This window comes from Homalodisca vitripennis, chromosome 2, assembly GCF_021130785.1.
Source record: "Homalodisca vitripennis isolate AUS2020 chromosome 2, UT_GWSS_2.1, whole genome shotgun sequence".
Lineage (NCBI taxonomy): Eukaryota > Metazoa > Arthropoda > Insecta > Hemiptera > Cicadellidae > Homalodisca > Homalodisca vitripennis.
This window is the reverse complement of record NC_060208.1, coordinates 94226717-94239785: the sequence shown is the minus strand read 5'-3', so window position 1 is coordinate 94239785 and position 13069 is coordinate 94226717. Positions and strand designations below refer to the sequence as shown.

Genomic DNA, 13069 nt, shown 5'->3' with positions numbered 1-13069 from the left:
AATGTCCGAATTGTGGAGAAGAGGTTACTACATCAAACCTATCCCGCCACCAAAAAACAAAGAAGTGTATCCATACCTCATCCTTTCCATCGTCAATCGCCCATACAGTAAGAGAGTAGCCAGCTCTGTAATAATGGCGTTTTCTCCTGCTAGCAAGCAAACAGCATTTCTCAATGCTACGGATGGTCTTCGAAGATCATCAATGAAGAAATGTCCGAATTGTGGAGCAGAGGTTACTGCATCTAACCTATCCCGCCACCAAAAAACAAAGAAGTGTATGTCAGCGTCAAATCCACCAGCTTATGCTTCTTCCAACGGATTCAATGAAAAACCTCCTTCGATGAAACAAGTATGTTCAAGTGTGGTGCTGAAGTCAGGAACTCCTCCATGTCCCGCCATAAAAAAACAAAGAAATGCATGTCCACGTTAGACAGACAAACTCCGGATTTTGATATGTCTATGTTGGAAAACTACGCTGATGCTAGTGAGTGACAATCAATTCCAGAACGTGATTGCTGATTTTGATATGTCTATGTTGCCAGAGTCCTATTCAAATCTCAGACCTGAAGAACAAGACGCGATTGCTGATTTTGATATGTCTATGTTGCCAGAGTCCTATTCAAATCTCAGACCTGAAGAACAAGAACGCGATTGCTGATTTTGATTTGTCTATGTTAGACACTCCAGATTTCTATTCCAAAATTAGAGCTATAATTGGTCCATCTACAGCTGACGCTCCAAAGTTTGAACCACCAGTAAATGGATACACCCCAATTCATCGAAAATTATATCAATACTTGGTCCACCACCATTTGAAGTTCCGGATAAGTCAGACTATTCACTGCATATACCATATAGTCCTGTATACCATTCACCACTACATATCCCAGAGAGTCCAACATACAACGTGCTTAGTCCGACCGATGTACGTGCTCAAATAAAAACCCCAGAAGAAACCATGTCCAAAATGCAGTAAGGAAATAACAGTTTCCAACATGGCTCGGCACCAAAAATCTCAGAAATGTGCCAAAAACCAGCATGGTATGACATATAACAAACGTCTGAAAAAGATGGAAATCAAACCAGCTCCTAAAAGTAAAATGTGTTGGATTTGTGAAAACACCAATAGAGTCATCCAACTGGAACCGTCACAAACAATCGAAACGCCATATCCGCTTGTCAGCACTTCATGAAGGTCCTCGATACAGGAGTGAAATATTACCCATTACGAGACTGACACCAAGACTGCCGGCACCTACTCCAGACATCAACATGCTGGTAAAGAAATACCCAAAACGACCAAGGGAAGTCAAACAAGAACCGAAGGTCAATACAAACGATATAGCTCTTGAAGCGATGATCCGAAAACCGACTAGACCGCAAAAGATTCCTACAGGTGTGAAAAAGATTATTAGTGAGACACCGACTAGTACAATTAATAGTGAGAATTCGATTAGTCCTACCATGGAAGAGAGACAGCTTCTGTCTGAAACAGAATCACCTTCAACACCTCATCTGGTTCCGTACGTACTCCAGAGGAGTCACAGACAATAATTGATGAAATATCAGAAGTCCAGTCGGCATTCACGGGAAGATTGAAAACGTATGTGATTATGAACAAACGTGGGATCAAAGATCCAAAAATGTTTCTTGAGATATGCAAACCACTCGTTGTTGACAAACTTCAGGAAGCTGTAAAAGAAAAGAATCTTAAGGTAAACATGGTTTATCATGCTGAATTCAAGAAATAATAAACGATGTGGAGGTGACTCAAGTCATGAACTTTAAAACGAAAAATGAAATTCTTTACTCGACAACGTCTCTGTCTGACTATTATAACTCAGCAAAACTTAAGATGTTGGTTGAGATGGAGGAGTTTGAGGCAAACGGTTCTCAATGGTCACTAAAAAGTGTGAAAGACTTGGAGATCAGAGTCAACCGATACGTTCCTTTTCACGATCCAGCTATGTGGTTCTACCAAAACGGATTCAATCCAAAAAGGCTGTTATTAATGTAAAAAACGAAGAAGATCAGAAATGTTTTATGTGGTCTATTCTGGCAGCTTTACATCCAGTTAAGGTTCATCCAGAAAGAATCAGCAATTACGAACCTTTCAAACGAGAGCTGCTTCATGCACTAGCAACTTGCGAATGCCCCATGAAACTTGATGATATAGCAAAGTTTGAAAGACCGTAGTGGCATTTCTGTTAATGTCTATGCTTATGATGACAAGTTCGATATATTCCTCGCTGAGATAACTGATAACGAGATGGAAAAAACATGTTAATCTACTGTTTATCAGAGAAAAAACAAACACTCACTACTGCTTGGATCAAAGATATGTCCCGTTTGGTTAGTTCACAGATCTCAAGAAATGGACATAAGATGTGGATATGCAATAGGTGTTTGCAACACTTTACGAGAGAGGATTTACTCATCAAGCATAGAGAAGACTGTAACACACACGATGCTGTAAAATTGGAACTACCAGAGCCAGGAACTGTAATTAGATTAAAGATTTCAATTGCTCAATGAGAGTGCCCTTTGTGTATTTACGCAGACTTTGAATGCTGTCTAGCACCTATTTCAACATGTCAACCGTGTAAAGTGGATTGTAATGGTAATCATCAGTCGTTCACTATCAAATATCAGAAACATAATGCCATTTCCCCTTCTGTATGTATGGGGTGTCAGAGGACGGCTTTTCCCAAACCACCGATTAAATACTTTGGAGACGATGCTGCACATGTATTTGTAAAATCATTGATTGAGGAGTCGATAAGGATTAATGAACTTTACAAGAGTGAAGCAATAGTCCCCCATGCAGTTGATGACAAAAGAGCAACAGGAAATGTTTTGAATCTACAACTACGTGTCATATCTGTGGAAATTATCTTGGTGATGATCGTGTTAGAGACCATAACCATTTGACGGGTTTGTTTAGAGGAGCAGCTCACAACAAGTGTAACATCAATTTCAAAAAACCTAGGTTCATTCCTGTTTTCATTCATAATTTAGCAGGTTACGACACTCACCTATTCATTAAAGAGTTTGGTAAGTTCGAAAATCGCATATCCATTGATACCCAACAACGAGGAGCGGTACATTTCCTTTACGGTCAGTGTGGAAGGTGGAATTGAACTACGATTCATCGATTCATTCAAGTTCATGTCACAAAGTCTCGATAGGTTGGCAAAGAATCTGACTAGATCTCAATTCAAACACATCCTCAACAAATTACAATGGTAAGGACCTCAATTTATTGCTACGAAAAGGAGTGTACCCTTACGACTACATGGACAGTATAGAAAAATATAGTGAAACATCACTACCTAGTCAAGAAGAATTTTACAATAGACTGAATAAACAACACATAACAAATGAAGATTACAAACATGGCGTGCGATGTATGGACCGCCTTTAACATTCAGAACATGAAAGAATATACAATGCTATATAACGAAACCGATGTCTTGCTGCTTGCAGATGTTATGGAAAACTTCAGGGATGTATGTCTCAATACATACAAATTAGATCCTGCATGGTATTTCACAGCACCTGGGTTGGCTTGGAACGCAATGCTAAAAATTACAAAAGTCGAACTGTCTCTATTGACTGACATCGATATGGTACTCATGGTTGAAAAGGTATTCGTGGTGGTATTTCACAGTGTTCTCATCGATATGCTAAGGCAAACAATCCCTACATGAAAGACTACGACAAATCGAAACCAAATAACTACCTCATGTACTTGGATGCAAACAACCTGTATGGGTGGGCAATGTCTGTAAAACTACCATATGCAAACTTTCAGTGGAGCAGTACAGACATCGATGTAATGAAAGTTAGTGACGATTCACCCACAGGCTACATATTAGAAGTTGATTTGGAATATCCCTGAAAAACTACACGACGTACACTCTGATCTACCTCTCGCTCCAGAACGTAGAGTCCCACCAGGATCGAAAATGGCAAAGCTTCTGACAACTCTCTACAGCAAAGAAAAGTATGTCGTACACTACAAAAATTTAAAGCTTTATTTGAGTCTGGGTATGAAACTAAAACATGTTCATAGAGTTCTTAGTTTCAGTCGAAGCAATTGGTTGCAACCGTACATTAATCTGAATACACATGGAGCGTACAAAGGCGAAAAATGATTTTTGAGAAAGACTTTTTCTAAGCTTATGAACAACTCAGTTTTTGGAAAACAATGGAAAATATGAGAAATCGTGTGGACATTCGTTTGGGTACTAAGTCCAAATTAGTGGAAAGATGGGTTAGCAAACCGAACTTTAAGAGTCGAACCATCTTTACAGAAAACCTAGTTGCTGTACATTTTTAGTAAGAAAAAAACTTTTGTTAAATAAACCTATTTACGTAGGTATGAGTATTCTAGACATATCAAAGACACTGATGTATGATTTCCACTACAATGTAATGAAAGAGAAGTATGGGTCTAATATAAAAATGGTGTACACCGATACCGATTCCCTGATATATGACATCAAAACTAAAAACTTCTACGAAGACATGAAACATATAATTGGATTATTTGATACAAGTGACTACCCCAACCCCAACCAATATGGGCTTCCCCACGTAAACAAAAAAGTTCTGGGTAAAATGAAAGATGAACTTAATGGTCGAATCATGCGAGAGTTTTTGTAGGACTACGATCCAAGATGTATGCGAGCAATATAGAAGACAACCATTTCATAAAGAGGTCTAAGGGCGTGAAGAAAGCTGTAGTTGAAAATGAAATTACCTTTAGCAACTATAAAGACTGTTTGTTTAGTAAAAATCGAGCACTACAAAAACGATGAATACAATTCGGAGTCAAGCACACAATCTCTACAGCGTAGAACACCATAAAGTGGTACTTTCATCAAAGGACGACAAGCGTTTCGTACTCGAAGACAATATCCGAACCCTAGCATGGGGTCATCATAGAAATATGCGAAAACTGTTAAATTGACATGACTTTCAACCAATTTGAGGCTCTCTGTTTTGAGTGCTGGAAAACACACTCATGGGTTCATATCTATTAATACAACAGCTAAACCACAAAAAAGTTCCGTTCAAATACATGTGCAATTTAAAAAAGGAACACTAAGTGTGAATAATACTTCGCTGTACAACGTACCAGTATAAACGTAATTTGACGTTTAAGTATAAACGTAATTTGACGTTTAAGTATAAACGTAATTTGACGTTTAAGTATAAACGTAATTTGACGTTTAAGTATAAACGTAACTTAACGTTCATAAACGTAATTTGACGTTTAAGTATAAACGTAATTTGACGTTTAACTATAAACGTAATTTAACGTTCATAAACGTAATTTGACGTTCATAAACGTAATTTAACGTTCATAAACGTAATTTGACGTTTAAGTATAAACGTAATTTGACGTTCAAGTATAAACGTAATTTGACGTTTAAGTATAAACGTAATTTAACTTTCATAACGTAATTTGACGTTTAAGTATAAACGTAATTTAACGTTCATAAACGTAATTTGACGTTTAAAGTATAAACGTAATTTGACGTTTTAAGTATAAACGTAATTTGACGTTTAAAGTATAAACATAATTTGACGTTTAAGTATAAACGTAATTTGACGTTCAAGTATGGGGACAGCGATGACATGCGTGGTGATTCGCGCGGCGCGGTTCTGACTACCCGTACTCACACTCTTAGTCGCTCTCTAACAATTTTCTGTCCCAGGTTCGGTCTCACACGGTTTGTCCCAGAACCGTCTCGGGTGCTCTGTCCCAGCAACGGCCAAAGTATAACTACTACTTTAATTACGTTTATACTTAAACGTCAAATTACGTTTATACTTAAAACGTCAAATTAACGTTTATGAACGTTAAATAACGTTTATGAACGTTTAAATTACGTTTATGAACGTTAAATTACGTTTATGAACTTAAATTACGTTTATGAACAAATTACGTTTATTAAACGTTAAATTACGTTTATACTTAAACGTCAAATTACGTTTATGAACGTTTAAATTACGTTTATACTTAAACGTCAAATTACGTTTATACTTGAACGTCAAATTACGTTTATACTTAAACGTCAAATTACGTTTATACTTAAACGTCAAATTACGTTTATACTGGTACGTTGTTACAGCGAAGTATTATTCAACACTTAGTTTCCTTTTTTAAATTGCACATGTATTTCCTTTTTTGTGGTTTAGCTGTTGTATTAATAGATATGAACCCATGAGGTGTTTTCCAGCACTCAAAACAGAGAGCCTCAAATTGGGTTGAAAGTCATGTCAATTTAACAGTTTTCGCATATTCTATGATGACCCCATGCTAGGGTTCGGATATTGTCTTCGAGTACGAAACGCTTGTCGTCCTTTGATGAAGTACCCACTTTATGGTGTTCTACGCTGTAGAGATTGTGTGCTTGACTCCGAATTGTATTCATCGTTTTGTAGTGCTCGATTTTACTAAACAAACAGTCTTTATAGTTGCTAAAGGTAATTTCATTTTCAACTACAGCTTTCTTCACGCCCTTAGACCTCTTTATGAAATGGTTGTCTTCTATATTGCTCGCATACATCTTGGATCGTAGTCCTACAAACTCTCGCATGATTCGACCATTAAGTTCATCTTTCATTTTACCCAGAACTTTTTGTTTACGTGGGGGAGCCCATATTGGTTGGGGTTGGGGTAGTCACTTGTATCAAATAATCCAATTATATGTTTCATGTCTTCGTAGAAAATTTTTAGTTTTGATGTCATATATCAGGGAATCGGTATCGGTGTACACCATTTTTATATTAGATCCATACTTCTCTTTCATTACATTGTAGTGGAAATCATACATCAGTGTCTTTGATATGTCTAGAATACACATACCTACGTAAATAGGTTTATTTAACAAAAGTTTTTTCTTACTAAAATGTACAGCAACTAGGTTTTCTGTGAAGATGGTTCGATTCTTAAAGTTCGGTTTGCTAACCCATCTTTCCACTAATTTGGATTTAGTACCCAAACGAATGTCCACACGATTTCTCATATTTTCCATAGTTTTTCCAAAAACTGAGTTGTTCATTAATTTGAAAAAGTCTTTCTCAAAATCATTTTTCGCCTTTGTACGCTCCATGGTATTCAGATTAATGTACGGTTGCAACCAATTGCTTTGACTGAAACTAAGAACTCTATGAACATGTTTTAGTTTCATACCCAGACTCAAATAAAGCTTTAAATTTTTTGTAGTGGTACGACATACTTTCTTTGCCATAGAGAGTTGTCAGAAGCTTTGCCATTTTCGATCCTGGTGGGACTCTACGTTCTGGAGCGAGAGGTAGATCAGAGTGTACGTCGTGTAGTTCTTCAGGATATTCCAAATCAACTTCTAATATGTAGCCTGTGGGTGAATCGTCACTAACTTTCATTACATCGATGTCTGTACTGCTCCACTGAAAGTTTGCATATGGTAGTTTTACAGACATTGCCCACCCATACAGGTTGTTTGCATCCAAGTACATGAGGTAGTTATTTGGTTTCGATTTGTCGTAGTCTTTCATGTAGGGATTGTTTGCCTTCGCATATCGATGAGAACACTGTGAAATACCACCACGAATACCTTTTTCAACCATGAGTACCATATCAATGTCAGTCAATAGGGACAGTTCAACTTTTGTAATTTTTAGCATTGCGTTCCAAGCCAACCCAGGTGCTGTGAAAATACCATGCAGGATCTAATTTGTATGTATTGAGACATACATCCCTGAAGTTTTCCATAACATCTGCAAGCAGCAAGACATCGGTTTCGTTATATAGCATTGTATATTCTTTCATGTTCTGAATGTTAAAAACGGTCCATACATCGCACGCATGTTTGTAATCTTCATTTGTTATGTGTTGTTTATTCAGTCTATTGTAAAATTCTTCTTGACTAGGTAGTGATGTTTCACTATATTTTTTCTATACTGTCCATGTAGTCGTAAGGGTACACTCCTTTTCGTAGCAATAAATTGAGGTCCTTACCATTGTAATATGTTGAGATGTGTTTGAATTGAGATCTAGTCAGATTCTTTGCCAACCTATCGAGACTTTGTGACATGAACTTGAATGAATCGATGAATCGTAGTTCAATTCCACCTTCCACACTGACCGTAAAGGAAATGTACCGCTCCTCGGTTGTTGGGTATCAATGATATGCGATTTTCGAACTTACCAAACTCTTTAATGAATAGGTGAGTGTCGTAACCTGCTAAAATTATGAATGAAAACAGGAATGAACCTAAGGTTTTTTGAAATTGAATGTTACACTTGTTTGTGAGCTGCTCCTCTAAACAAACCCGTCAAATGGTTATGGTCTCCTAACACGATCATCACCAAGATAATTTCCACAGATATGACACGTAGTTGTAGATTCAAACATTTCCTGTTGCTCTTTTGTCATCAACTGCATGGGACTATTGCTTCACTCTCTTGTAAAGTTCATTAATCCTTATCGACTCCTCAATCAATGATTTTACAAATACATGTGCAGCATCGTCTCCAAAGTATTTAATCGGTGGTTTGGAAAAGCCGTCCTCTGACACCCCATACATACAGAAGGAAATGGCATTATGTTTCTGATATTTGATAGTGAACGACTGATGATTACCATTACAATCCACTTTACACGGTTGACATGTTGAAATAGGTGCTAGACAGCATTCAAAGTCTGCGTAATACACAAAGGGCACTCTCATTGAGCAATTGAAATCTTTAAATCTAATTACAGTTCCTGGCTCTGGTAGTTCCAATTTTACAGCATCGTGTGTGTTACAGTCTTCTCTATGCTTGATGAGTAAATCCTCTCTCGTAAAGTGTTGCAAACACCTATTGCATATCCACATCTTATGTCCATTTCGTGAGATCTGTGAACTAACCAAACGGGGACATATCTTTGATCCAGCAGTAGTGAGTGTTTGTTTTTTTTCTGATAAACAGTAGATTAACATGTTTTTCCATCTCGTTATCAGTTATTCTCAGCGGGAATTATATCGATACTTGTCATCATAAGCATAGACATTAACAGAAATTCCACTACGTCTTTTCAAACTTTGCTATATCATCAAGTTTCATGGGGCATTCGCAAGTTGCTAGTGCATGAAGCAGCTCTCGTTTGAAAGGTTCGTAATTGCTGATTCTTTCTGGATGAACCTTAACTGGATGTAAAGCTGCCAGAATAGACCACATAAAACATTTCTGATCTTCGTTTTTACATTAATAACAGCCTTTTTGGATTGAATTCTGTTTTGGTAGAACCACATAGCTGGATCCGTGAAAAGGAACGTATCGGTTGACTCTGATCTCCAAGTCTTCACACTTTTTAGTGACCATTGAGAACCGTTTGCCTCAAACTCCTCCATCTCAACCAACATCTTAAGTTTTGCTGAGTTATAATAGTCAGACAGAGACGTTGTCGAGTAAAGAATTTCATTTTCGTTTTAAAGTTCATGACTTGAGTCACCTCCACATCGTTTATTATTTTCTTGAATTCAGCATGATAAACCATGTTTACCTTAAGATTTTTTTCTTTTACAGCTTCCTGAAGTTTTTCAACAACGAGTGGTTTGCATATCTCAAGAAACATTTTTGGATCTTTGATCCCACGTTTGTTCATAATCACATACGTTTTCAATCTTCCCGTGAATGCCGACTGGACTTCTGATATTTCATCAAGTATTGTCTGCGACTCCTCTGGAGTACGTACCGGAACCAGATGAGGTGTTTGAAGGTGATTCTGTTTCAGACAGAAGCTCTCTCTCTTCCATGGTAGGACTAATTGAATTCTCACTATTAATTGTACTAGTCGGTGTCTCACTAATAATCTTTTTCACACCTGTAGGAATCTTTTGTGGGTCTAGTCGGTTTTTCGGATCATCGCTTCAAGAGCTATATCGTTTGTATTGACCTTCGGTACTTGTTTGACTTCCCTTGGCCGTTTTTGGGTATTTCTTTACCAGCATGTTGATGTCTGGAGTGGGTGCCGGCAGTCTTGGTGTCAGTCTCGTAATGGGTAATATTTCACTCCTGTATCGAGGACCTTCATGAAGTGCTGACAAACGGATATGACGTTTCGATTGTTTGTGTGACGGTTCCAGTTGGATGACTCTATTGGTGTTTCACAAATCCAACACATTTTACTTTTAGGAGCTGGTTTGATTTCCATCTTTTTCAGACGTTCGTTATATGTCATACCATGTTGGTTTTTGGCACATTTCTGAGATTTTTGGTGCCGAGCCATGTTGGAAACCGTTATTTCCTTACTGCATTTTGGACATGGTTTCTTCTGGGGTTTTATTTGAGCACGTACATCGGTCGACTAAGCACGTTGTATGTTGGACTCTCTGGGATATGTAGTGGTGAATGGTATACAGGACTATATGGTATATGCAGTGAATAGTCTGACTTATCCGGAACTTCAAATGGTGGTGGACCAAGTATTGATATAATTTTTCGATGAATCGGGGTGTATCTTTTTACTGGTGGTTCAAACTTTGGAGCGTCAGCTGTAGAATGGATCAATTATAGCTCTAATTTTGGAATAGAAATCTGGAGTGTCTAACATAGACAAATCAAAATCAGCAATCGCGTCTTGTTCTTCAGGTCTGAGATTTGAATTGGACTCTGGCAACATAGACATATCAAAATCAGCAATCACGTTCTGGAATTGATTGTCACTCACAGCATCAGCGTAGTTTTCCAACATAGACATATCAAAATCCGGAGTTTGTCTGTCTAACGTGGACATGCATTTCTTTGTTTTTTTTTATGGCGGGACATGGAGGAGTTCCTGACCTTCAGCACCACACCTTGAACATACTTGTTTCATCGAAGGAGGTTTTTCATTGAATCCGTTGGAAGAAGCATAAGCTGGTGGATTTGACGCTGACATACACTTCTTTGTTTTTTTGGTGGCGGGATAGGTTAGATGCAGTAACCTCTGCTCCACAATTCGGACATTTCTTCATTGATGATCTTCGAAGACCATCCGTAGCATTGAGAAATGCTGTTTGCTTGCTAGCAGGAGAAAACGCCATTATTACAGAGCTGGCTACTCTCTTACTGTATGGGCGATTGACGATGGAAAAGGATGAGGTATGGATACACTTCTTTGTTTTTTTGGTGGCGGGATAGGTTAGATGTAGTAACCTCTTCTCCACAATTCGGACATTTCTTGACTGATGATCTTCGAAGACCATCCGTAGCATTGAGAAATGCTGTTTTGCTTGCTAGCAGGAGAAAACGCCATTATTATAGAGCTGGCTACTCTCTTATTGTATGGGCGATTGACGATGGAAAAGGATGAGGTATGGATGGATGAGAAATAGGAAGAGGGTGGGATGAGTGGAAGGAGGGATGATAGCATTATTAATACATTTGACTCTGAAAGGAAGAGGAGTAGGAAGAAGGTGGGTGAGTGGGATGAGTAAGGTGCGGTGTCTCGCGCGGCGCGGCGGTGACTGGACAGTGACGAGGCGCGTACCGATTGTTTGTATACTTATAGAAACAACACGCGGTGTCTCACTCGGCGCGGTGGTGGTGACGGTTCAGCAGTCGCGCGGCGCGTGTGATGACTGGACAGTGACGAGGCGCGTACAGATTGTTTGTATACTTATAGAAACAACACGCGGTGTCTCACTCGGCGCGGTGGTGGTGACGGTTCAGCAGTCGCGCGGCGTGGTGATGACGAGGCGCGTGCCAATTGCTTGGCGTGACGGTTCAGCAGTCGCGCGGTGTGGTGCTGACGAGGCGCGTGCCGATTGCTTGTATACTTACAGTAACAACGCGTGGTGTCGGTGGCGGGGACAGCGATGACATGCGTGGTGATTCGCGCGGCGCGGTTCTGACCACCCGTACTCACACTCTTAGTCGCTCTCTAACAATTTTCTGTCCCAGATTCGGTCTCACACGGTTTGTTCCCAGAACCGGTCTCGGGTGCGTTGTCCCAGCAACGGCCAAAGTATACTACTTATGTACTTTATGCGATTCAATGTTTATTGAAATTAAATAAGGCTATTGCCATTTATAAAATTTAATGTAAATAAAAGTCGATTGACAGGTATTTGGTCTTCCGATCATATGTTAGTTTGCTTATTTAAACGCATATCTGACAGATACGGCCAAATACAAAATAATTGAATCGGAAAAAGTAAGCGCTCTGCGATGTAATGGTAGCACATTCACCCGGCAAGTGAGAGACCCTCCCGGCGGAGCAAGTACTTTATATATATATATATATATATATATATATATATATATATATATATATATATATATATGTGTGTGTGTGTGTGTGTGTGTGTGTGTGTGTGTGTGTGTTTGGTCTTCTGTTCATATCTTAGTTTGGTTATTTACACGCATAAGTTACAGATGTAAACATATACGTATTGCTAACTAGATGACAAGAAGGATGATAACATAACGTAATAATAGAATGTATTCGTAAATCTAACACAATCATCTATCCTTAAAGTATTAACCCACATTTCCGCAACACTGTATCATCAGCAAAGGAAATCAACTATTTCTGCTTCAAATTATTCCAAGTTACAAAAGTACCTCACTAAATGTTGTACATAACAAAAATATATAATAAATTTGAATCAAAAATTTAACGCTTCTAATTTTTTTACTTTCCAGAGAGCGGTTTTCATTTCTGTTAAAAAATTAAAACTAAAATTACTAAATATAGCTTACCTTTGCTAGCTCAATCTCGAACAACAAACTTTCGTTTAGTTTCACTTCAGCAAATCGTCTTTCTGCTCCGTACATCACTGCAATGTCTACCATGTAGCTATAGTAGGTTTGGACTAAAGGATCACTTAGCCCTTTGATTAAAATCTCTCGCGCAAGTCCTAATTCACCCTGGTCAACCTGTTTTGAAAGTACGGTTTCCAAGTTAGTACTTAAAAGTATCTAAGTTTTCAAAAACGTCAACTAACTTGCGCGATTACATTTTAATTCATTATTTAAACTTACCTTACTACTTCAAATCATCTTATTTTTTATTTATTCCCAATTCTTAATCAACTTACAAATCAC

General features: G+C 38.3%; 1 protein-coding gene across 1 annotated transcript in view; it reads right to left on the bottom strand.

Moving 5' to 3' along the window:
* Positions 1-13069, bottom strand: part of LOC124354369 (neprilysin-2-like) — a 48074-nt gene that overhangs the window by 17647 nt on the left and 17358 nt on the right. Inside the window, exon 6 of the mRNA XM_046804772.1 lies at positions 12725-12901. Coding sequence (XP_046660728.1) covers positions 12725-12901 — 177 coding nt within the window. The remainder of the gene's footprint in view (positions 1-12724; positions 12902-13069) is intronic.